Genomic DNA, 26294 nt, shown 5'->3' with positions numbered 1-26294 from the left:
GCAAAGCATCTTGCCTTCTGCCTTGAAATATAGTGAGAGAAGAAAAGTTTCATCTTCTATATGGTGCCATAGATATACAGGGAATACTGTTAGAAAAGTACTTTTGCCCAGTTTTCTCTGTTTCCTTTTCTCATGCTTTCCTGGTGCATTCATGTCATCATCTGCAATTCCAGCCAAGCACACAAGCACTGAAGTGGGCTTTTGCCAGCCAAAAGGGAAAACAGTTTAGAAATAGCTCTCTGCTGTGCTGTCAGCTTTCCTTTTCCTATTTAATTCAATGCACATTGAGCCCCTACCTTGGGAAAAGAAAAGCAGCTGATGTTGTGCTGTCCCTCTACCTTCTTTTTGAAGTGAGGAACATTTACTATCATTTTACAATCTGCTTTGCTGGTTATTACCTTACCATAGTGTTTGGTTGCTTTTATGTAAAAAGAAATTCTTTTTAAGAGAAAAAGTTCTTGAAAGATTTGAACACAAAATACTTTGCATTTCTTTTTACAATCCGAATGAAGATCTACTAGGGATTCCTCTGTGCATGTAGATAGTGAGAAGGGGAAAAATAGATGCTGAAAGACTGCTGCTGATGCTGCCCAAATGAGTTTTCAAGGATTCTCTAGAAGTTGTTGCATGCACGAAATTTGCAGTAGATTCAGGTAATCGGTTTTCTCATGAGAATTACCAATGCAATTTATACCAGGCTGCCAGTTGTCCTAGTCCTTGGGATAGGAAGAAGTAAGTGGTGGATGATACATAACACAAAGGAGATCATAATTGATGATCATGTGTGGAGGAGAAGCATCCAGGTGATAACTGACATGTAAGTGGAAGAAAATGGGCTTATCCTCGCAACTCATTGCAAGTTGATTGGAAATAAAACATTTGGTGCTACTAGTGATGTGACTGAAGGGTGAGGTCTTAGAAAGCTCTCAGTTTAAAAAAACAAAAACAAAAATAAACAAAAAAATGATAGAGTTAGCAACTTTCTTAGTTTCCTTACTGATAATACAGTAACAAAAAACAAAGCTGCCTAATGTCCTGATGAGTACTGAAGGATGATGCCTGGTCCATTTTTGGCACAGCTTATTGATACAGTCACAGATAACCAACTGGAAACCACTGTAAGGACAGTAAATATTCACTGACATGAATATGTTTTTCAGTTACTTTGTAAATGTGTTCACTGATTTTATAGTGGCAACTGTGAGCTGAGGTACGTATTACTGCAGCTCATGTTTTGGAGGAAGTTCTGTTCTGTGATACTTGTGGTGGTACATCTGTTTGAGTGTGAGTTTTGCATGGTTCGCTTTGGGACCCACACAGTGTCCTGCAGTGAAGACACTTGCTATCTTGAAACCATGGAAGAACAACAAAAATAGTCCACAACTTCATCAACCTGTGCATCTCACACCATTGCACCATTAATTCCACGTGCACATTGTGTTTTCATTGTTTTTGAAGATGATACACTGTTGTGGTCAGCATCGATCTTGCATTGTAGCAGATGTAAATTTCCCTCTGTATCCATCTAATAATCCTCTAAAAGAGCACTATGCTGCACAGATAAACTGTTTTGGTATGTGAAAGATGGTTTTTATCCAAAACTCTCACCTTCAAACTTCCCCTATTTAGCTGGTCTGTTCTGGATGCAAGGCAGGCATCATCAAGTGGCTTTTCAAGGAATGCTGGATGATTTTTACCAGATGTGTTCTGAAAACAGATGTAGAAGACAGAGTGGTTTTGGTAGTTAATCCAGTGCATATTTTTGCTTTGTTTATTCTGAACATAATTCCGGAAGCTGAGTTGTGCAAACAAATCAGAGAAGCAAAATGCCACTTCACTGAGAGTATCTTGCTGATTGGTAAAGTAAGGGAATGCAAGAGAAAAATTCAGAGAAAATAATGATTCCGTGGTAAAAATAATAAATATCCATTAGTAAGCAGCAAATATTATATTAATGAATAGCATTAGTGAATACATTGCAAGTCTCCTTATTTTCTGAAAAGATTTTGTGGTGTATTTGCAGGAAATATATGCAACTGTAAAGTGAAAATGTAGATGTTTGTATCTTCAGTGAGACACTTCACTAAAGCTTGTGTAATTAATACCTGTAAATGTGTACATGTATAATATGTGCTTCTTTTCGAGCTGAAAAGTATTATCAAATATTATGATATGCTATGCCTTTAAAATTATTTTCTAAATCATTAAACCATCTTAATACAAAGTTCTATATAAAAGGCAATGTTTTAATGAATACTATAAGTAGCATTTGAAGTTTTGCTTTAGTTTATTCATCTTTTCCCATATATTACCTGTATGGCATGACAGTCCTACAAGCTATGCAATGATGCTGAAATTCTAATAATTCATTTACCATATGCAGGACATTAGAAACAAATTCAATTTAAATCCATTGAATATTCATATCTGTCAGGTTAAGATTATTAAAAAAAAATAGCCTAAAGGTACACGTGTGTGTGTGAAAAATGTCTTCATTTTCCATTTGTTCTCTCCACTCCTAAGTAGGAAGATATTTATTATTGTAGTCATACAGATATTAATACACGTTTTTCCATCTGGCTTTCTTTTAGCACACTGATTTATGTCAGTACATGGACAAACACCCTGGAGGGCTTCATCCAGAAAATGTGAAGGTAAGAGTCAAAAAGAGGGCATGCAAGACAAGTATAGTAATGATAAATGTATGTATAAACTTCTGTCAGTGGTTTTGTTGAAGCTAATTATTAGCTAAAGGGAAAATAATTTACATTTGAAGTATATATATATACATATGCATAATATATATATATATATGCATATGTATATATATTTTATTTTCTATGTATATTTATATATATATATAAAATAAAAATATTTGAACTTTCCTCTAAAAAGAACTTTTGTAATCTTTAAAATTTATTCCAAGTCAGAAGGTTTGAGTAAATAGTGCTACAGTGTTGGTAATCCCTCTCTTCCATTCAAAGCTTTGCTCTTAAGCCAAGACAATATTGCCATAAAACCCCTGAGTAAACATGTAGTAGGCTTCAGTGAGATACCTAACTGTAGGGTTATGGAGTCTGAGGGGAGTGTAAGAAGTTATATTAGCTGATTGTACTGCTCTTTGTATGAACATATAAAATCTTTTAGGTCCTTCACTCTGATTAGGCATTTTTGTAGCTGATCTCACTGTTTTTCATTTTTCTGTTCTAAGGTAGATATTAAGAATCATTGTGCAGCAAGGTGGGGGGGGGGGGTTATTAGCAGGATTTAATGGATAAATAGATTGGTAGAGACTTGATTCAGCTGCCTTCTGGGAATTAAGCCAAATTATTTTACCATTAAAGGGAAGCCAATCAGACATGCAGAGGGTGTCTTGTGCATGTAGATCACACAGATATTTGTTGCAATTGCATTGCACTTTGACATCATTCCCATTGTTGTTCTTTGGAAGTGCTTCAATCTTCTCTTTTCATGCTGAGACTCTTATTCATTATCTTTTTTCCCAAGCACAAAAATTGAGAAATGCATTGAAAAATAAATCTTTTCCTTGGAAAATTCAAAAGACCTGTTTGGTTTAAGAAAATGAAATATTTCAAATGAGGCAATATATTATTTTTTGCAGTAGCTGATCCTTGTTGTACATCAGTCCGTTGTATAACATTGATTAATTTTCTGTGATTTTTTTACTGAAAAGTGACATGTGCAGTATATTAAATTAAATGAAAATGCTGTCAAAAAAGAAACTGTACATATTTGTCCAGACTGAAAAGAAACAGGTTTTGAAAATAAGTGATATGCATGCTGCAGGGTAGCATCCTTGTAACCTACAACTGTCACTAAGACATTTTGGCATTGGGGTCAGGAAAGGTCCTTCAGAAGGCACTGGCTTTACAGTTGCTATCTGAGTGCAGCCCTGCAATGTGGGGCACATGGGAGCTTTTCCTTCACCACAGCTTCTGAGTGTCTTCCACTGCTCAATTTTGGAAGTTTCATTTCATGTGCTGTGTTTCTTGATATAGTGACTTTGAGTTTCACTTCTCTTTGTGGAAAGCTGTACATTCAGCTCTGTGAACTTTGGGATTAGCTATGATTGGTTTTGATGGTCCCTTATACTGCTTCAGTATCATAGGAATACTGCAAGGCTTCAGCACAGGGTAACTTAAGACCTAATGTGTAGCAGTCATTGTAGCTTTAGTTGTTCTCCACTGTGAGGAGATTGGAATTCACATAATTCTACTTTTTCTTGACAATATCAGCACCCAGTGATCTTGTGTTGGAGGAGGACAGGCATACATGGATAATTAGGCTTGCTAATGCATTGCTCCACTAAATCTTGACTTACCTATCTTCTGAAACAGATTTATCGCAGAAACCATATATAAATGTTGAGGCAGAAGGAAGGCTTAGCAGGAGAGCTCTTCTGTTTATCTGGCTAGCTGCCCTAGGGGCATTGCTAAGTGCTGGGTGAGTTGGGGTGGGATCTGCAGCCAGGAGCTTTTCCCTCTCAAAGCTTGCTGCTTATTCTCCTGCATCTGCCTTTTCAATCTAGGAGCTGTGTTCAGCAACGCTTCCAGAGTTTCTGAGAAGTATTTCTTTAAGTAGCTAAATCTGATGCACTGCTAGTTCCATTTTTTTATTTTATTTTATTAAATCCAAGTGAATTATTAATAGAAAGGAAACTGGAAAAAGAGGGGAAAACATGAGGGAGTTGGAGCAGATGAAACTGTCCTTCTGCCATAAGTGTCCTGTTGGGCAACTGAAATTACTTTTTCTTCTCTTAGACAATATCAATGAAAATTGATTGTTTGTATTATGTAGGATCTATTAGCAGGCCAGCAGCAAAAGCTAGCCTTAATTTATAGAAGTACTAAAACTCAGCATGGTGATTTGAACTCCTACCTTTCTAACACTGAATCATCCTGTCTGGGGTCTCAGTGGAATCTTTACCTGTTCTGAAGCTGTGCGGCAAAGGTAGCAGCTCAGCCCAACACAAGGCTTTCTTCAGCGGGGAGGATAGGCTGTGAAGGGCAAGGAACTCAGTCCTGAACACTAACAACCCCCAGACCACAGCCAGCATGCAAATTAAAAGCTTGTGTTGCTCTTTTCTTGCGGAGGGATATGCTGATTACTGCATACTATCTTAATGCTTTGTTGCACTCTACTCAATTTGTTAATGCACGTATTCATGGCTCTGAGGCTTTGTCACCTATTTTGGTTGTAGCTTCTGGACGCAGTTGTCCATCTGAAGCTATGGCTGATATTTAAGGGTTGAACTGAGCTGTGTTAATCATCCTTCTTTCCCTGCCAGCCCGCTCTTGCTACAATTTCAGAATTTAGATAGTGTTTGTTTAGAATTGCTGGTTATGTGATCCCCAAATCCATTTTTAAATTCCACTTGAGCAATTATCCTAGAAACAACAAATTAGTCTCGGCTCTCTGGGGCTAACCTGTGGGATTAAGCCATTGATGCTCTCCTGGTGTGACCAAAGGCCCCCTACTTTTTAATTTTGTTCTAGAGGAAACTGCAGCCTACTCATGGATATTTCTGGCTTGTTGCCAGCTGTTATAAATACAAAACCAGGTTATCTTTCTTTGTCCAAAAGTGTTGTACATTAGTTCCAATAAAACAGGACTTTGTAGGAATGCAGAAGCAAAGCCATTATTTACTTACGTTTTGGTTTCTGTGGAACATATTAATCCTAATTACATTTCTGAATTTTCACCATGCTTACAAACTAAAACAATGCTGTTCCCTCAGGCTTGCTTTTAGATGAAGAACTGTAAATAAAATAAAATCCAAATTACTTTGATGGACACACATACTGCTGTCCCCTTGGGTGTTGTGTTTGACATTGCCTTTCTTTGTGGTTTTGGATAGGATATTTGCTGATATTTTAAGTAAAGAATGAGCTGAATATTACAAGTATGTGGAAATATGAAGAAGAATGTCTGTCTGTAGTTGTAAGAGTGATATGTTCAATGATGGAATGATTGTTGGATATGATGGAATGATATGTTCAAGCAAACAAAAAATACTGTTCTGCTGTTTTTTTAAGCATTTTTAGTGGTGTGTATGTATTCACATATACTAATTTCAGAATTTTTTACTCCTTGTGAGGAGATTTATGTCTTAGAAAAAGAAGTCGATTTTTAAATTCTTCAAAGAATTTATGTGTGCAGTTTTATTACCAGTTATTGTTCTTAACACACCTGTTCCTGAGAATGTTTAACCAAGTATCTTGCCATCCAGATGGACCTATGCAAGCTAGATCAGTGTGCCCAGCAGAACTTCATGAGGTTCAGCAAATCTCAGTGCAGTGTATTGCACCTGAGTCATGGCAACCCCCACAATCTGGAGGATGAAAGAATAGAACACAACCCTGATGAAAAGGACTTGGGAATACTGGTGGGTGGAAGCTGCACATGAGCCAGCACTGTGTTCCCACAGACCAGAGAGCCAACCATATTCTGGGCTGCATCAAAAGAAGTATGGCCAGCAGAGTAAGGGGGGTGATCCTGCCCTTCTGCTCTGTGCTGTGAGACCTCATCTGGAGTACTGTGTCCAGATGTGGAGTCCTCAGTACAGGAGAGGTGTAGACTATTGGAGGGAGATGTAAGCATATCCAGAGGAGGGCTACAAAAATGATCCAAGGGATGGAATATCTCCCTTATGAAGACAGATGAGAGAGCTGGGGCTGTTGAGTCTGGGGAAGGGAAGGCTCCAGAGAGACCTGAGAGCAACCTTTCAGTATCTAAAGGGAGGCAGTGAGAAAGAAGGGGACAGGATCTTTTGTGATAGGATGAGGAGAAATTGTTTAAAATTAAAAGAGAGGAGATTATGCTTTTTTATGGTTTTTTTTTTGTTTGTTTTTTTTTTGGTTTTTTTATGGTAAGGTTGGTGAAGCCCTTAGAGATAGTGGATGCCCCATCCTTGGAGACATTCATGGTCAGACTAAATCAGGCTCTGTGCAACCTGGTCTAACTGTAGATGTCCCTGTTCATTGCATGGGAGTTGGAAGTACATGACCTTTAATGGTCCCTTCTAACTCAAATGATTCATGGTTCTATGATCTTGGTTACTTAAGTGTGGAAGATGCCTGCAACATCTTTATTAAAAGGGTAATTGGCACAAAGTAGTAATTTTAGTCCATAAATTCTTCAAAGACTGTTAACTTCCAAACGCACAATTGTGTATGCCTTTGGTAGCTAACAAGCTTGCATCTACCATTTTTTAATGCATGTGAATATACTGTGGATGTGAATACATGTGAATATACTGTATTATAACTAATGATGAGGAAAGAAAAAAGCTAATCATTAAAGAAGTCCTTGTTTAGTAGGCACAGTCTCATATTCTTTTCTCTGGTTTTGAACATGTCTTTTTCAGTTTTTCCAAGACTGAAGGCAGTCAAATATCTTAAGTACATGCCCCCATGTATAAGTTATGCCCAGTTCTGCCCCTGCTAGAAGGTTCTGATGCAGCCTGGATGGAGTGGAAAGATGTTTGCTGTGTGGAGCTCCCAAGATCCAAAGTGTGACTGTGGCAGCACACTGAGGGACAGGACTTTCTCCTGACTTCCTGCAGTTCATGCTTCCCGGATTCTTGAAATATCTGGGTTGCTTTCTACAGTTCAAATGATCATGGTTGTGAACTGAGTCTGCAAATTCCTTTTTGTGATGAGCTTCATTTTGATTTGTGCCTCTTTTGGTCTGGTACAGGGCCACCTCACCAACATTTTGGCTTATCATCTTGTTTCTCCTAAGTCTTTGCTTACAGCTGTCTACAGATGGCTCTTGTTATGTAAACTTATAATTTAATTTTTAAATATCTACTTTGGGGTATGCGAGTATGTCCTGTGAAAATGCATCACGCTGCTAAAACTGTTCTTAACCTTCCTTTTACCTTGGAACTAATAGAGCTATTTAAGTGCATTTTTTTACTTCATATTATTGCATTCCCAGTCACATTTTATTTTTATCTGTACTTAAAATCATTTTTCCATTTTGATTCATTTATTTTATAGCTGAGTTCATTTTTCCTAACTCCTGTTGTCTGTGGAAGAAGTGAAGCACAGGCTCACATCTGTCATGCCTGCCTTGCCTCTTGTAATCCTTCCCTTAAAATAAACATATTAATGAAAGCTGGTTAATTAGTGATGTTGCATTGAAAAAGCTGTAATCTTTTGGGAAAAACAAAAAGGGACTTTTTCTCTCTGCCTTCCTCTCTCTACTCACACTGTGAGAGATAATATTGATTTGTGTGAGCATTTGACTTCAAAAAAAAATCTCTGACAAAATAAAAAGTCACTTGCCTCTTACCCACTGTTCCTCAGTCTGTGCAACACCAGCCTGAATGACAATGTGCTTGACAACCAGACAAAAACTGTCTCCATCTCTTAAAATCACTTGCTAAATCTTTAACTTCAGGCAACTTGGAAGGCTCCTATCATCTAGTGTGACCGGAGGGAGCAGGAGTTTCCAGTTTGTTCATCTTCCATCTAATATTACTGCTCTGATTTGTTCCTCTCCCTGGGCACCCTTTCTCTTCCCAGGGCAAAAAGCAATAAGGAGAAATAGGCAGGCTACTGTTGATGAACTTTGCATGCAGGGAAAAGGATTATTCAGCCTTCTCCCAGGAGTGCTTGACTTCAGCTCCTGACCATCTGAATTCTGAGCCTTACTTGCTCCTAGGAAGTGAGATACGGCATACTTCCATGTGGAACTGCTGAACATTTTTTTTGAAGCAAAATCTCAACTCCCACTTACAACCTTTAGAAAAGTGCTTTATCACTCTAAGACTGAAGTTCTAAGTCAGAGAAAATATTTGACTCTCAAGGTGACATTATATCTTCAGCAAATTATTGGGTGGAACTCAGGTATTGAGTTTCCAATGTCAGCACTTGAAACTTCTAATATATTTAAATTTCACAAAATAAAATAAAAATAAAAAGACAAGTCATTTCAGCATTACATCTTAAAAAAAATAGATGAAAAGAAATGTCATGAGTGGGAATAGTTGAAACATTATAGGGTACTATAATATTTTTCCATGCCAAGTGCTCAAGAAGTGATCAGCCAATTCTAGTGCTCTAAGTTAACAAAAAAAAAAAAAATCAGATATGCCAGAAATAGTGGATTTATTAAGCTAAGGCTTTATTACAGGCCTTCTAAACAAGACGAAGTTCAGGATGAATTGAAAATGCTGAAATACAGCTATGTGATGTTATCAGAAATCTAAGGCTTGCTTTAGCACTTGAGTCTTTCGCAGCATTCATTTATTCCTCTCCGTACAGCAGTACTGTGAATGTTGTCCTTAACTGATGATTGCTGTTTTTAAAGTAGTATCTGATCCTGCCAAATGAATAATTTTGGCATTTAATGACTAATGCAAAAATTAATAATTCGAGTCAAAGCCATAGAGTAGTTATCTTACGTCTTCTGTAAACATAAATATTTATAAATAAACTGATTACTGTTGTAGAATAACCTGAAGCACAAGAGATAGGGAAGTATTTGGAATATGGAAGGGTAGATTAGGTAATTTCTATCCAAGCTACACAAGGCTTACTGAGTTGGAGATGCAGTTGCTGAAACTTTGGCAGTAGCAGAGCATTAAAAATTGGCTCTTACTAGGCAGAAACTCCATTTGAGATTCGTAGTACATAAAAACATTTTTTTGTAAAACTTGGTATCTGAAAAGAATTATTATTATTTTTTTTAATCTGGGTTTTGGTAGTGACCTCTCTGTGGTGCTTCTGCTTCTTTTCTATGATGTGATTGCATTGTGGTCCCCTCTGGGGGAATGTGTGTTGAAGCACATGGCCTGTCCTGCATTTCTGTGGGACAAATGTGAGACTAAGTGATGCTGGAGAAGATGTGACGTGAATGCTTTTGTGAATCTAATGTGTCGGACCAAAAGGCTGATTGCCACAGACTTAGATACACGGGAACTGGACAACTAAACCATGATATTATATCTGGTTACTGTGATATTTCATATCTTGTTTTACCTATCTCATTGACTCACTGGAATCGAGTGAAAAGTCTTTTACTCTGAAATGAATATCTATTATGGTGGTCGTTTTAATTTTAATGGTCATGACTGGAAGCAAATCAAACAAATGTGATGATTTTGAAATCTCTCTCCTGCACACTGAAATTAGCAATGTTGCTGATGTAGAGATGAATAAAAAATGTATTCCAACAGATATGCTAAGTAGGAAGCAAGGTTGCTTAATGTGGTTGAGAAGTTGCTATTTTTCATTCCTCATCCACTGAACAAGCAGGTGTACAGCAGACAGAATAATGTTATGCTAAATTAAGGTTGTCTTTTACACATGGCATTGAGAATTGATTATTTAAATTAGACTTTTTAGTTATCAGACATTAAATATGGCACCAGCATTTCACTTGACTTAATGTCAGTCATGTTGCTTAAAGTAATGATTTGATAATATGCACAACTGTGAGCAGTAAACACTGAATCTTTATCAGTGTGTTAAAATTCATGGTAGAAGAATGTCATTTTTACATATGCTGCAGTGAGAAATGTGTGCAAAAATGAAAATGTATGTGTAATGTATTGTCTATATGTGTAATATATGATCCATATGGTTTACATGTGGCAAAAAAAATTGAACATTGTAGGGCCGAAGAAAACATTTTCTTGTACATCTAAAATTGGTGAGGCACCAAGTGCAACTGTACACCAGTTCTTCATGGAAGTGAACTGATGAAAGGGAGAACAGGGAATTTGATTGGAATTTTTTTTCGTTGTACTTTTGCCATTCAATAACAAGAAATTGGAATCATCTTCCACTTACTGAACATTATTAGATGACTGTAACTGATCATAAGGGAGCGTCTTTATACTCAGTTAATTAAGCACACCTTCCTCATTGCAAATGGCTGTAGTTGTACCCAGAGGGGAGAAAAAATGATTAAAGGAACATCAAAGAGAATATAAGTTAGCCAATTAACACTTTCCATTCTCTTTCCCGTTCTGTTCCATGGCCAGTAAGTGGAAAAATCTGTATTTTTAGAATCTTTTTAAGATAAATTATATGATCTGTATTCGCAGTGGCTGTATTGTTATAGATGTCTTTGTGGAATGGTCTTTGGAGAACTTCTATGTAAGTAAGGCAAGAACAAATCAGAAGCCTTTAAAAATGATTTTTGGACAGAAATATTTTAAAATTCTTTTTGAGAGAATTCAGTTTGAGGAAGGTCAGAGAGGAGTATCTTTTATTACATAAAGCTTATTATGATCATGAAAGTCATGCTGATTCAAATAGCTAACTTTTTTTTTATTATTGTTCAGATAAGATCATTTATTCCTCAGGACTCAAATTCATCTCAAGTCAACACTTTATTCCTGAAATTTCTTCATCTGACAGTTTAAGCAAGAGTCTACAAAGCTTTGACCTAAAAAGTTAGTTATTTCCCTAGGACATTCTTAGAAGTGAAAACTTGTTTTATATCATTAGTATTATCCTGGTTAGGTGGAGATAAAAGAATAGCAAAACCAGCAGTGGTTAAAGATCGTGCTTGTTCAGCTTTTGACACATTAGCCGAAGTCACACAGAGATATTTCTCATTGCCTCAGTGTTAATACTTATTACCAGATAGGTTTTTCATATGCTAATGGCTTAAGACAACTAGATCTGAAATTCTCAAACCATGTAGTAAACCTAAACCTAGCTGAACACAGTGTCTGATTTTGTTCTAAGGCTGTTTGATTGTACTATGTGGGAGAAGTATGATGGTTGCAAGCATGAGATGTCCTGAGTTGGGTTATTTTTACAGGCATTTTTAGATTTGAAGGCTTATTAAGACTGAATGTAATATTGATTGATGCCAGTTCACACAAGAGAATTCAAATGATTGTGATACCCAGCTGGTGTGCATTAATACATGCAGCAAGCAGGAGCATTTGTGTTATAAGTGATGATAAAGCTTGTGTAGGATTGTGTATTATTTTTTCAAAGTAACTATGCTAGTACAGTAATATGAGCTTGCTAAAGGACTGTTACATTAATCTCATCTTGGTTCAGCTTTCTTCTGACCCACTGATGTGAACTTAAGGTCCATCTTAGCTCAGCTCAATTTGTTCTCTTGCTACAAAGATTTCTGTGCTTCTTCTATAGACTAAAAGGTTTCCTAAAGCTTTCTACTTTTATATCTAGGACCAGGTTCTTTATTTTTGCAATAAAACATGGGGTAAGGGAGCTCAAATGCTCCCTTCATTCAGAAATCACTTTATGTTATCAGTAAAAGACAATTCCTCTCTTTAAAAAATTCCCCTGCAGGCCTCTTGGGCAGTGTCTTTATTGTCATTGGGATCCTCAATGCTTCAGCAGACACTGTGGAAATAATACATTTTCTGAAGGGTCTGTTTGGCAATGTTGTGAATTATTTCCTGCTTTTCACGCACTTCAGCATGCTTTGCCAGAAACTCTCTTTACCGTCTCTGGGAATGGAAAGCAATTTTATGCCCTCGTCTGGGCAAGCTCTATACTGATCATCTGTGTGTGGTCATCCCCCTTTAATCATTATACTAATCGGAGCTGTCTGAGACTAAGTCAGAAGGCACTAGCTTGCATCAGTCCATCCCTGTAGATGTGTTTTGGATGGCCTATGTTAGTTTTTAGTTTACATGCTCATTTGGATAAGGAGAGCTCAAGATCCTGTGTGACATTCAAAGGCCAACAAGATATTAAAGCATTTTGGTGTGCATGAGCTATCTTGCAGTTGTAAAATGGCCTAGCTTATACGCTTGCCCAGACTCACAAAAAACACCATGAAACAGGGCTGTTAATCCCAGAAGCTGGCAAGTCTCTCAAAATATTTAATTGGTTTAAACAGGCATTTGGTCAAAAGTAACATGTATCTCAAATGGCCCCCAGAACATATACCTTAAAATTAGTTTCATTTGTTATCGATGCCAGTATTTTTCTGACATTGTTAACTTTCTCTTGAAAGTTTTAAAGAGTGCTAATAATCTTTAATATCACAGTCTACGAGCTCCAGATTGGCTTTGACCTGTGTGCATTTTTCTCACTGTGACAATGAAAATTCTTCATTATAATATGTAGCTCAGGTTAAAGTGAAAGTTCAGTGTAATTAATGTAGACTGAAAAAGACTTTTTTTACAGATATCTTAAAATAAGCGAGGCCTGAAACAAAAACATATATATACATTTTTGTCTGAATATGAAAACTATTGAGTGGCTTAGTGCAAGATTAAATCTTTCCAAAAGCCTTATTTCTATAGACCTTTCCTACTTCTGTTTTCCATCTCTTCCAGTTCTCATCACAACGACCCTTATCATTTTATGAGTGTCTCATTTTATCACCAAATCTCCTTTGTTAGTAATAAACTGCAAACAGTACACAAGTAATGTCCCAGCTTTTTTATTACAGGTTATTTGAAGGTTATATAGCTTTGTTTATGACAAAGGCAATTTTAAAGCTAGTAACATATAAGCTGAAGAGTCACAAATCTCTTCTGCATAATTTCTCCTCTCAGAAAAAGCCTGTTGACATGAGTTAGTATTGGCCTGACTTTTTTTAGAGTCATTTTTTGGTCTACAGGGCTGTGGACCCGTAGCAGGCTGAGCCTCCAGCAGAGCTGAGAGGAGTTGTTGGGTGAGGGACCTGTTCAAAGATTTCAGTGCTGTCAGAGTTGAGCAAGATGCTAGAAGTTGAGAAAGAATCGGGTAAAATGAGTATGTGACCATGGTTTTGGGTCAATGTTGATTTCAGATCAAGTGTATATGTATATAAGAGTTACCTCTTATATCATTGGTATCTCATTCAGCATTAATTTCTGTCCTTATGAAGGTAACACAGATAGCCTTGAAGGGAAACAGAGAGCTTTCTCAGAGAGAGCTTTCCTCAAATGTAGTACAGGGAAATTGCCTAAAAGGTGTTTCTTGAGGCATCAGATACAAGTCTTTACAATTCATTTGTTCTTGTGGAGTGGGTAACAATTGGAAACTGAGAGTCTTTTCTGCTGCTCTCTTTTTCCAGGCAATCCCAAAGGACACACAGTTTGCAGAATACTGCCAGGAGTTACGCTCGTATTTTCACTTAAATCTTCTCACGTTTCATATACCCAAAGTAAAACAACACTGATGGGGAAAAGAGAAAACAACAAAAACTTGGAAAAGTTTACCCTTTAATGAGTTCAGGGAGATTTTTTCCCCTTCTCTCTTACGATCTTCATCCACGGAGGAAAAAATTCATACGGTGTATGGGACTGAGTTAATTGATTTTTGTGAAAATACTTCACGAGAACAGTGTGTACAGAAGTTTTGAATAAACCTATATTCCAATGCTGTCCTCAAAAGTGTATGTTTGTGCTGTTTAGCTGCAAAATTGCTGTTTATTATCTTCGTACAATGTGCCATGTCAAGTCACTTGACTTGGCATTAAAGCCAAATGAAAGGCCACATTAGTTAATGAACTTGAGTTATAAAGATCACAGTGCTGTAAGATAATGTGTTGTTTGACATTTCTTCGCATATTTTAAAATAATAGTGGAAATTTAAAACAATTTTGTTAGTTTAGCAAAATGACTGTTTACCTTATATTTTATTATAACAAACGAACAACAACAAAAAAACCCTTGGAAGTCATTTAATGTAATTTAATTTATATTTTAGGGCTGTAATAAAAGCCATTTCTGCTTCCTGCCCTTAAGATAGGTTTTGTGTACTGTGAATCCCATTTTAACCACAATTCTAAAAAGGGATGTGCATGTGACTTATGACTTTCCTCCTATTCTTTCTTTTATTTCTGTCTTTTCTGTTAAGTTTCCTCAGCACATTGTTAGACCAACTCTGGCAAGAAGGTGATTGATATGGCTCTTCGCACCCTGGCTAAATAGCTGAACGTACAGTGTATTGTGTCTGCACTTGGAGGGGAAAAAAAAAGAAATGCAATTAAATTCATTTCAACTTCAGTAACATGACATTTCTGTTTCTTTCATGTCAGCTTTTATTCTCTTCTATAATCAGATTTTGTAACCCCTTCTATAATGTCTCCTCACTTCAGCAGTCACTAAATAGGATGCTTGTGTTGCAAGTTAATTAGAGATTCTCATGCACTTGGGTTGACTTTCCTCGAATCTTTGGTGTGGATTTCACAGGAGAGCACATTTCACCAGCCAATGAGCTGTGGGTCACAAGGTCCATATCCATTCTTGAATATCCCATCTTTTTGGCATTAGACATGCTTGTTCAGCTTCCACTTGGAAACCGTATTTCTCTGTCTATGTCAGGCAATAGGAATGATCTGTGTAATTTTTCAATAAATTTCAATACGTTTTTCGAACTGAAAAGAAAGCTCCTGGGAAGCAATTCTTCACCCTTTGTATTGACAGAAATCTGCTAGGATAAAATTTATGACCTTTTACATCAGGTGCCACTAGAATGCAGGAGAGTGATGGGAGAGAAAGATGAAAAGGGGAGAACAAAAGATCTCCATCACCCAAGTCTTTGTTCACAATTGTAAATTCCAAAAATATACCGCATTAATACTTAGCTCTAGGGAAACATTTATAGAGCATAGTAAAGGGTTAAAAAAAAATCCCTGGGGAGTGAGCTGTGTTCTTATCTAATTCTACTTTAAAATTCTGTAAGTATAATTAAAAAGTCATCTTTAGGTTTGTTAAGAATTATTATTTCTTTATGAAATGTACCGAAACAACTCCCATAGACAGCTTTAAAGGGGGAAACCTCTCCTACTTAGAGATTTGCTTGGATACACAGGCATTATTGTTATACTATTAATTTCTTTGTTTTAGCTTCAGTGTCTCATCCCCCTGACTTATCTCCCCATTCCTATCCACCCCATACTGTTGTTTCCTATAATTAGAGAAGATACACATCTGTCTTCAGGCTACCACCTAATCTCTAAGGCCATATGGGTAAATGGAATATAATTATAATTTGGTAGGAACTGAGCCTTCTGCACATGGTTATATTGTCCTTGTTCTTTTTAATGTAGGCAAGTAAAATCTATAATATAATAGGGCTTGGAGGATGGGGTTCGTCCTTGCAAAGTACATACCTCTTAGATTGAAATTTCATTGTGTTAAATTTGGGTGGGAATTACAGAGCTTGGGAGGAATTCTAACACAATGTTACCACAATATGCAAGCATCCTGCATACTATGAAGAAATCATCTGTGGTTATATGCAAAATATTAACAGAGGTCGTTTTTTGTCCCCCTCTTTTTCAGTTATTTTTATTTCAGTTGCTGCGAGGACTGTCTTACATCCACCAGCGTTACATTTTGCACAGGGACCTGAAACCACAGAATCTTCTGATCAGTGACACGGGGGAGTTAAAGCTGGCAGACTTTGGTAGGCAAGCAGTTAATTACAAGTCTCTTATAATGTTGTAGGAATGTCAGACAGATGGTTCCATTGATTTCTCTTTCCCCCACCCTATTCCTTAGACACACGTTCTTTATTGTAGATAATTGCACATTTTTCTCCTGAGCGAAGAAATTGATTATGGTCAACAAAATGCTTGATTAAAAGGGAGCAAGTGAAAAACAAATATATACTCCAGTTCTTACCAGAAAAATAATGCTGGAAGTATTTCAGTTTTCCTTCCTGTGAGACCTCTGAATTAGAATTCTGAACCTTTGAAAAGAGAGATGAAGAAAGAGGGAGCAAGAGTTGAGGAAATACAGGATATGTGAAGAGCACAAACACTGTACGCAAGCAGCATTAGGGTTGTGGAGATCTGGAAGTAGGATTAACTTTCATAAAATTATGATTGATTGAAAGAGACTGAAGGATACAAGAATATTTATTCTTTCTAAAGATAAAAAGAAACTAAGATCATCTAGAGTGCTTTCAGTATCCATTCTTAGTCCCTTTTGGAGAAGCCTTATGCGAAGTATAAAGGGATAGGAAATTGTCCACTGAAAGGTTAACTTTCTTGTTTTTATATATATATTTTTTAAATACTTTCTAGTGGCTGCACTGGAGCAGTACTCTTTCTTATGAAAATCATTGTGAGTAGAGATGTGGAACATGACAGTATAAATCTTAAAAGATTTTCACAAAATGTAGGAACTTCTCTTTTTCCTACAGGTCAGCTTTTCATTTACTGATTCCAGCAGAACTTCTGAAGTAAGCTGAAAATGTGACCTATCAGCTTTTTTGAAATGTCTTTTATTTTTATGACTGCTATCCACATCAGGCTTCACATTTCATTCACCAGCAGTAATGAGGAAGCCTTATGTGCTAATTGGCAATTTCACTGTTAATGTAGTCATGTTTTTTGTCTTTTAATTAGTATTACTCCAATTAACAGCTCGGTGTGTATTTGCTGTGCTGGAGGAGGGAGCAGAACTTCAGGTGGACACACTCCACAAGAACTTGATTGGCCTATAGATTGTGAGGTGATTAAAGAAACAGCATTAAATTAAAAAAAAATCTGTTTTTACAGATGATTTTCTGTTACTGTTTCCCGAAACTTGGAAGCTTCTTAAATGGTTAAGAAAAGCTTTTCTTTTATTTTACTATAATATTTCATTTCTTAAATTAATGGACCGTATGAATCATGAAGTGTTTTTGATTGCAGTGAAATATGAATTAGTTCTCTGTTGAAGGTGTTGTACTGTTTGAAATAGCTAGTTTTGGAGTGTCATATCAGTAATACGCTGTGCATTTATCTGAAATATCCTCAAATATACATATATTATAAATTCTTCAAGATGTTATTATGATGGTCCTCCAGTTCAGAGGATACTGAGAAATCTGTAAATAATCTTGCTGTCTCTTGTTATTTTGAGTGCTTCATATGATCATGTGATGATTTGTATTTTCTTTCTTTCTTTCTTTTCTTTTTCTTTTCCCCTGAAGCTATGTGTCCAATTTGAAGCTTTTTTAAAAAGAAAGGGATAGAGAAATTCCATTCAAGAGGAATCACTACTTAAAAAAAATCTCCCCAGAAAACGTTCTATAAGTTCGTCTTAATAATACAAAATAATAAAATAATAATCCATTGTAATTTTGCATTTACTTTATATTTGTTTCCCTGGTTATAGTCTCTCTTGAGCTTGAAACCCATGTTAGGTTGGCTAGTAAATGTATATAATGATGCTGATTCTCATCTTGAATTGCAAAGCACTGCCATATAATCATTAATATAAAGGTAAAGCAGTCCTACTTTGATTAAGTTTGTTGGTAAAATAGTGCTCCATGAGTTGTGTAATGAAGTTTATCTTAAGCAACTTGGCTGACAAGGCACATCAGAGTTACCAGTCTTAGATCTTCAAGTTTTATTATGATGTTTAGTGAAATCCCTGGAAAACCTTTTTTTTTTTCTTTTCATTTTTAATAAATGAAGAGAAAATTAGAGGTTTAAAAAAGTCATTGGCCTTTGCTAAATTTCACAGTAGCCAGTCCTTTCCTTGAGCAAGGTTGAGTAGCCTCCCTTTTTTGGCTGCGGGCAGGGAGCCTGTGGACTTTTCAGCTGTGTTCTTAAGAAAACAAACAAAAAGTCTTTCACCAGCTCTTCTAAACAATTTGTCAGAAATGTGAACTGATCAGAGCAGTGCCCAGCTCAGATGCACAATTGACGACTCTCTGGATGTGCTTTCTGTTGTGGCCAGCAAAACAGAAGAAAGGCTGTGATGTTTGTTCTCATTGTCTGCCTTCACCCCATTGTAGTAGGAAATAGAACTCTTTTTGCCTCAGTGCAGCATTAGGCCAAATGTGCCTTTGCTGACACCAAAGGGAAGATTTTCACAGCTTTGTGCTGCCAGGAATTAAAGGTTAACAACTGTGTATTACTATGCAGTGAAGAATAGAAATGTAGAATTAAAATCAGAAAGAAGTAACTAGTAGCGGGCATACAAATGTATAATGATGCGGTAAGGATTTTTTTTCTTCTGCTTGTAGTTTGGCTTGACCTAACAGAAACATCTGTGTAATCTACTCTTATATACTGAGAGGAGATTATATGTCTCTCTTTTTTTCAAGCTGTATTTTCTTTCATGGCTGATGACATTGTAAAATTGAAAACCAGATGGGTTGAATTTCTCTTCTGAGAACCGAGTTGAAAAATTAGAAGTGATGGAGTTGAAGTCAGAAGGGTTATGACCCCTCTCACTGGAGGCATGAGAAATGAGAGCACACACGTGTGCGCACACAGGCGTGCATGTGCGCGTTTACTTACTGAAACACTGTACTGCTACATCCCATCTTCTACCTTCCCAGGTTGAAAGACTCTTCTTAAAAAAGATGTAAAATAGAGGCTTGCTTCTCTTTACATTTTTCTCCCACAAATGACTAATTCATGATAATATGCTTGGAGAGGAAGTTGGTTTAGATTATGCTTTTGATTAATTACATGAGGAGCAGTATGGAAATCAGAGAGATGAGTGCTTTGTTTTTAAATGCACTCAAGGCAGAAGAGAACATATCACAAAATCAGTTTCTGTCAGAGATAGCATTGACTTCGCCAGCACAATAAATATAAAATCCTTGAGCAAAGGCCTTTTTGTCTCTAAGGAGAAGACCTTTATATTTTGGTTTCATACGTTTACAAAAAAAACCAACAGTTTGAAGGTTTTTAATTTGGAGCGAAGCTTATTTAGTCTCCTCATCATAGAATACCAAATACTTAAAAGCGGGCTGTAGTAGATCATAGTTCTTGAATAAACAAGGTAAAAGAAAGGCTATTCATGCCTGCCAGTGCATTGCATTGCAGCTGAAGTGGAATCTTTGAGCAACCGTGGGCATGTGTTTTTCTACAGCACAGCTCCCAGACATTGACACTTGGCTGTGTGGGAGTGCCTTTGTTCGCCTGAGCGGCAGCCTGCTTTGCTGTTCTCGTGCTATAGCTGCTATGAAATGAACGTTTATGAGAAGACTCGGCAGCAAAATGAAAAGGGATAACACAACACAGAGACCTTATCAAATTAAAAATTTATGAGGTACAAAAAATGGCTTTTCTTGAGAAGATATAATAGGGAAGACTGCTACTTGAATAATTATTGCTCTGAAAAATAGTCCTTTAACTTCCTGCATTCTTTTTTCAATCTAATTAAAATTCCAGAGGAAATGAAAGCGTATTAGGGGTTTTTGTTATGAAATGATTGAATTAATGCAAGAATTATTTTTGGTTCTGAAGTACAAATTTGGCTAGTTGTCTATAGTTTTGTTTATTTCCTCCCTGCTCTTATGTCTGTCTTGTCTAGAAGTAAAGTACTGTAAACCTTTAATGAGTAACACCTTAAGCAGTTTCTAACTTAAATGAATAGAGCCGCCTTCTTGATGCTAGTTACCACATAGACTGAGCTGCACAGATGTTGCTTAGGCTTTGGTTAGTAATTTCTTCTCTTTAACTTTTCTGTGCACTATTTACAGATGTGTCTGTTTGGCCTTTGGATGTGTATTGACTTAGAAAAAAATACCTATGAGCTTTTCCTTAGGAAAGTCATTGAGCAGCTTTGAGAGCAAAGTGTGTTTCTAGAATAAATGTATTTATGTTAACTCTAAAGTGTCAAGTGGCCGTGCAGCAGTGGACAGGAGTGTGAGCTCAAAGTCTGAATGCTAAGAAAATGTATTTTTCACAAGTTACTTGTGATCAGATGATTAATAAACTAAGCAAAACAGCTACCTGAGGACATGTGATTTATATTCATATTGAAAAATCATTCGAGAATTATTTTGTTTATTTGTATATGAAGCACACATTATAAGCAGTACCATATGTTATTTCAGTTATCCCCTTATAAGCTTCAGACCTCTGAGAGATATGTACCAGAGATTAGAGGAGCAAATACAGAACAAACAGTGCCAGGCATATTATCTTTGGCTCTGCATGAGGGTCCTTCTGAGTGACAGTCATGCAGAAGGGTTTGAGTTGTTGAAGGGGCTTACATAGCAGCAGCTCTGCATTCTGTGAGAAGATTAAGGCACCTGGGAGGAAAATGGGTTGAGGTGAAGTAGAAGGCAGTTAACAGACCGCTGAGGAGGCAAAGGTAAGGGGATGGAGGAGAATAAGAGAAGTAGTGAGTGGTTGTGGAACATGTTGGCCCTTTACTAAGTGGAGCAGCAGACTCACATAGGGATGCAGTGCTCAGTGACTTTCTTGTCTTGGTCTTCACAAATAAAATTTCACAGTCCTTTGTTTTCTGAGATAGAGTTCAGAGAGAAGTGAGTGGAAGAGAACTGAGTCAGGGGTCTTCTCAAAAGAAGTCTTGACTCACACAAGTTCATGGGATCAGACGGGAGGCGACCAGAGGGTACTGACAAGGATGACTAATGGTATCATGAGACTGTTCTCTATCATCTTTGAAAGACTGTGTGAACAAGGCCAGGTCCCTAGTAACTGGGGAAAGGCAAACATTGTCCTTGTCTTCAAAAAGAGCGAAAAGGAAGGTCTGGGGCTTATCTGTAAAAACAGTGGGGCAAGTCCTCCTGCAAACAATACCTCCTATTTAAGCATTGTATACACAAATCCAAATCAAAATTAGCTAATCAATTGTGTATGCATCCAGACCATCATATTTAAAAAGCTGCAGCTTGAAGTCTCTAAGTAGCTTATAGCATTCAGCTAAGGAGGTGGGAAGTGGATCCAACCATCCAGGTAGTACTTCCCAGGAAGGATTTGCCTTTCTGTGTCTTATTGTCTCTCCCAAAATTTCAACTAATAGGCTAATATTCTGATTCTTTTAGGGACAGTGTGGACCTTTAATCTGACTGTAGTAAGATTTGTCTTACATATTGTTTAGTTATAATAATTTTGTGCTTTCTGGTTTAGAAACATACAGTCATTATTAGGAATTATCATATAAGAGATTGACAGAGCTTTTAGGGGCAGACATGATACGTGTAACCTACTAATGTATGAAAAATCTTGGGGCATGAGCATTCACTTGGCTTGCATGTGAGGCAGTCATAGCACCTCAGTCTGCAAGAGAAACTGGCCAAATTATTAGGGCCCTTTTCTTGCTTAATCTGTGAGTTGATCAACCTGTTGCTGGGAGTTGTAGTTCATGGAATTACTTGTAGGTGAAACTTTCCTGCAGCCACTTTTCCCATTTGTCTTTTCTGCTAGGCCTGAAATATAGGTGAATTGTACAAGGTGTGTGGAAGATCATTTTGGTCTGTATTTTGGATTGTGCTATTATTTCAAGTATAAGTATATATTCAGTCACATATTTGTATTGGGGTGTCATTCTTTTTAGCATACACACTGACTTTCTCACTGTACCATGTCTCCAAGATAACGAAAGGCAAGACTATGAAGGCACCTATTCAGGCAGAAGTATTTCAAAGTATGAAACAGCAAGTCCAGAAGGTGCTGTTAGCTTGAATATAATTTGCAAGGATAAGAAAACTTTTTGATTTTATATTTATTTTAATATTGATTAATATTATTGGTTTATTATTATATTTTTAAAAGCTTGAATAGAAATTGACCCTTCACTCCCTTCTCTGCCCTGATTTTTCATTATTTCATCCCTTTAAACAAGCTATGGTAATTTCCTAGAGAGTTCTAGTGCTACAAGGTGAATGAGAAAGAACATCAGGAACTTGGTGTTTTAATGCTTTGGGACTTGTTCCTGCAGTCAGAATTGCTCTTTCTTTCTTGTCTGTGGGCTTTGGAGAGATGACACAAGAATCTTAATGCAAATTCCTTTGCTTTACTCTTCCTGAATAACTTAGTCACCAAAGTGTTTTCTTTCAGCTTTCTGTTGTCATTTGGGCTCTCCTTGGATGAGTAAGGAGTGAGACCTATTAGTGAGAGCTATTGGTGATAGGTGAGTGATTGGACTGGGTGATCTTGTAGGTCATTTCCAAACTTGGTGATTCTATGATTCTATGAAGGAGCTGCAAGAGGTCTGCATTTTGGTGTAAGTCCTACTTTACTTCAATCTTTTTTGATATAAAACCTTGTGATGTAATAAAGTATCAAATAGGAAGATTAAGTCTTGCATCCTTTTGGATAGATAGTATAATAAGTAATAGATAATAGGAACAAAGAAGCTTGAGGTTTGTAATAAAATAATTATACTCAATGGAACTGCATTTCTAAGCTGCATTTGAGTATTAGGAGCATCTTTCCATGAAGTTCCATACAGATTTTACTTGGGGAGCATGTTGGAGATCTATCATGAGGGACAGAACTATTGCTCTACAGTTAGTTTCCTGTTAAAATGATTAAAGCTATGTTGTTAACTTGAAAAAAAAATCTTTTTCACAGAAAGAATCCCATAAGGAATTTCTTTATTAAGTACCATATACATTCATATGAAAGGGTAGATAACATGAAAGATTGCATGGATAACTGATACGTTTTTCTGCATAAATGGTCTACAGAGTATTAATTATTGAAGATTATGGTAAAAGGCATTGTCATTGTGCCTGAAATGCTGACACTTCTGGGCTCAAGGCCTGAAGCAGCAGAGCAAACTGTGAACATTTGGCCTGGCCTAACCCTGATCGCACACTACCAAATCAGTGAAAAAGTACTCTTGTACCCACCAGTGCTTTCTGCATCTGGAGGAAGGAAGCCAAAAGCACAGGAGCTAAGCTCAGTCTGTCTTGGAGGAAGGATTAAAGTTGTAGGCTGCAGAGGCTGTGAGTATGATGTACCCAGAGACTCTTGTCAAGGGTTATTTGCTTCCCTAGGATGATAAGCTGTACTTCCACCCAAGGTCTTATCAACTCACATCACAACTAACTGATGGCAGTGGTTAGCCAAAGCCACCCCCTTCTCCCCCCCAAAGCAACGCCTTCCTGTGCAGCTCTTGTGACCTTCTCATGTGTCCCCCAAAAGAGGCTTGTGCTGAGGAGCAAGAAGAGGTGTGTAGATGACAGGAAGTCTCAAACAGCAGCAGTGCAGAGGGGTAGATTTGTTTTCTGGTGTTTGGGATGATTAATTCTTTTGTGCATTGGTTTTGAGATGAAGATGGAGGAAAATTTGTAGCCTAGGTGCCTCTTGCTTCTCATGCATATTTAGTTAGTTGTTTCCCACTGTGGACCTCAGTCTCATTTGTTTCATTGATCTGATGGCTTTATTGAGGATTCAGACATATCTAATTTTAAAATTGCCATCATGAGATTTGATGCAGGAAAAGTGTCTTATGGACAGAAATTGGTTTTACTAGCCTATGGAGAATTAATAGATTTGACACTGGTTTTCTATCTGAAGGCAGACTGAAAACTGAATTTTTATCCATGTCAGTCTCTACTGATTGTTTTTATAACAGTTGAAAATAAAATTATTGGAAAATACCCATCTTTTCTTCTGTGGTGGTAAGTAGATTTTATAACTTGAGCTCTTCCCACTGAGAAATGCTGTGTAGAATTATTGGATACTAAGGAATAAAATAATAATTTGTTTTTAAACCAATGAGGAACTGGAGATTGGTTTGAGTCACTGAATGAGTCCCCTGTTAAAAGCATCTCAGATTACTTAAGGTTCAATCTAGTTTCCCATTGTTACAAGTTAGAGATATATTGAGCCTTTAAGTAGGAGGAAAGCATCTTAATTATCCATTAAGGGCGATAAAGGAAGTTGGTTATGACACCATTAAAACAACTGTGATGAAAATTCTGTTTGGGTGTTTTGTGCATAGAATGTGGGCTTTAGATGTCATCTGCAATGCGGTTGGCTCTGTTCTGATCGTGACCTTGCATTATTACCATAGCAGTTATTACAAGAGAAGCCCATTCATCAGCAGGAATTGGTAGATGTATTTAGAATCTGATCTGTAGAAACAAGGATTTTTTTTTCATTGTAAAAAAGCCTTATTTTTTTATGTGACCGCATTCTCACTTCTACACATCTTGCTGGTTCTCTAGCCTTTGCAGCCTTGTAAATACTGTGGCTATAAGGCCCCATGTTTAAATCACCCAACTTTTGTAAAGCTTTGTTTCCCATCCTTGGATCCCCCATCCCTGGAGACATTCAAGGCAATGCTGGATGTGGCCCTGGGCTGCCTGGACTAGTGGTTGGTTACCCTGCCCGTGTCAGGGATGCTGAAAATAGTTGATCTTTGATGTCCTTTTCAATGCAGACCATTCTATGATTCTGCGATATGATTCTTGACTTATAAATTAACAGAGAAACACCTTTGCATTCGGTGTTGGCAGACTGGTTTTTGAAATTTAATATGTCACACGATATTTTCAGATGTGCTGAGCAGCTGCAGCTAGGCTGACTTTGGTCTAAATGAAACTTCTCAGTTCGTGGGGATATTTGAGGCGTGGTTGTCTCCTGCCTGAAAAATGGCAAGCTGCTTTTGTCAGTGCAGCTATATCTGAATGCCTGCTGTGCTCCTGGTAAAGCTTTTGAATAAAGACATCCTATTTGGTCTAGTAGTGCTTTCCCTTTTGGCCTGTTTGGTCTGACTATGGTTTTGTTTATTGCTTCCTTATTGAGGACAAAGTATTATATAATAAAGGGAGAAAACCGCACCAAATTTTAAAATTATTTTCATTTCTTTGATGTGTTAATAATTATGCAGATTTATTTTACACAGGAAATAATCAGCTATGTGGAAACAAAAGGGTGAGTGAAAAATGGTATGGATTAAGGAAGAAAGAATTTATCATCACTCTGAACAAAAATATTGATATGAAAAGAAAAGATTAACGTGAAAGAAGAGTGGCAGCTCATTAAGAGAAATATGCCATTTAACATGATATGAAATAATACCATGATTCAGACAGCATTTTAAAGAAGTGTTGACTGTAATTTGTGCCATGGTTTCTTTCTCCCAAATGTTACTCCCTTGCATTACTCCAATAGATTCCGATTTTATCTAAGTAATTTTTAATAATTTATGCAGGGTTGGTTTTTGTTTGTTTGTTTTTTCATTCTTTCTGAAAGGTACGATGTTAGCTGTATTTACATGATTCCTACTCATATATTGAGAAGAGAATTTCCCTGGCAGCCCTGGGAATTTATAGTCTTTTTTTTTTTTCCGAGGCCATTGAAAATAAGGGAGATGATGTTCAGGTGTTGTCTCTTTTATCCCCACCCCTACCTATGGACATACATTCCTACACATTTATCTAAGCAATGGAACACCTATTCTATGAGGACAGGCTGAGGGAGCTTGGGCTGAACATCCCAGAGAAGAGAAGGCTCTGGGGAGACCTGAGAGCTGCCTTTCAGGATCTAAAGGGGTGCTGTAAGAAAGAAGGAAGGAGACTCTTTAGCAGGGTCTGTGGTGATAGAACAAGGGGAAATGGCTTCAATCTGAAAGAGGGAAGATTTAAGTTGGATATAAGGAAAAGGTATTTTAC

General features: G+C 37.1%; 1 protein-coding gene across 2 annotated transcripts in view; it reads left to right on the top strand.

The window, feature by feature from the left end:
* CDK14 (cyclin dependent kinase 14) overlaps positions 1 to 26294 on the top strand; it is a 308533-nt gene that overhangs the window by 138554 nt on the left and 143685 nt on the right. For both annotated transcript variants that reach the window (XM_065731296.1, XM_065731297.1), the window contains 2 exons: positions 2592 to 2654; positions 16247 to 16370. In XM_065731296.1, coding sequence (XP_065587368.1) covers positions 2592 to 2654; positions 16247 to 16370 — 187 coding nt within the window. The remainder of the gene's footprint in view (positions 1 to 2591; positions 2655 to 16246; positions 16371 to 26294) is intronic.

Source organism: Cyrtonyx montezumae, unplaced genomic scaffold (assembly GCF_038088225.1).
Source record: "Cyrtonyx montezumae isolate F1298 unplaced genomic scaffold, pur_monq_1.0 scaffold_14, whole genome shotgun sequence".
Classification (NCBI taxonomy): domain Eukaryota; kingdom Metazoa; phylum Chordata; class Aves; order Galliformes; family Odontophoridae; genus Cyrtonyx; species Cyrtonyx montezumae.
The sequence above is the reverse complement of the archived record's forward strand: the minus strand, read 5'-3'. Positions and strand labels throughout refer to the sequence as shown.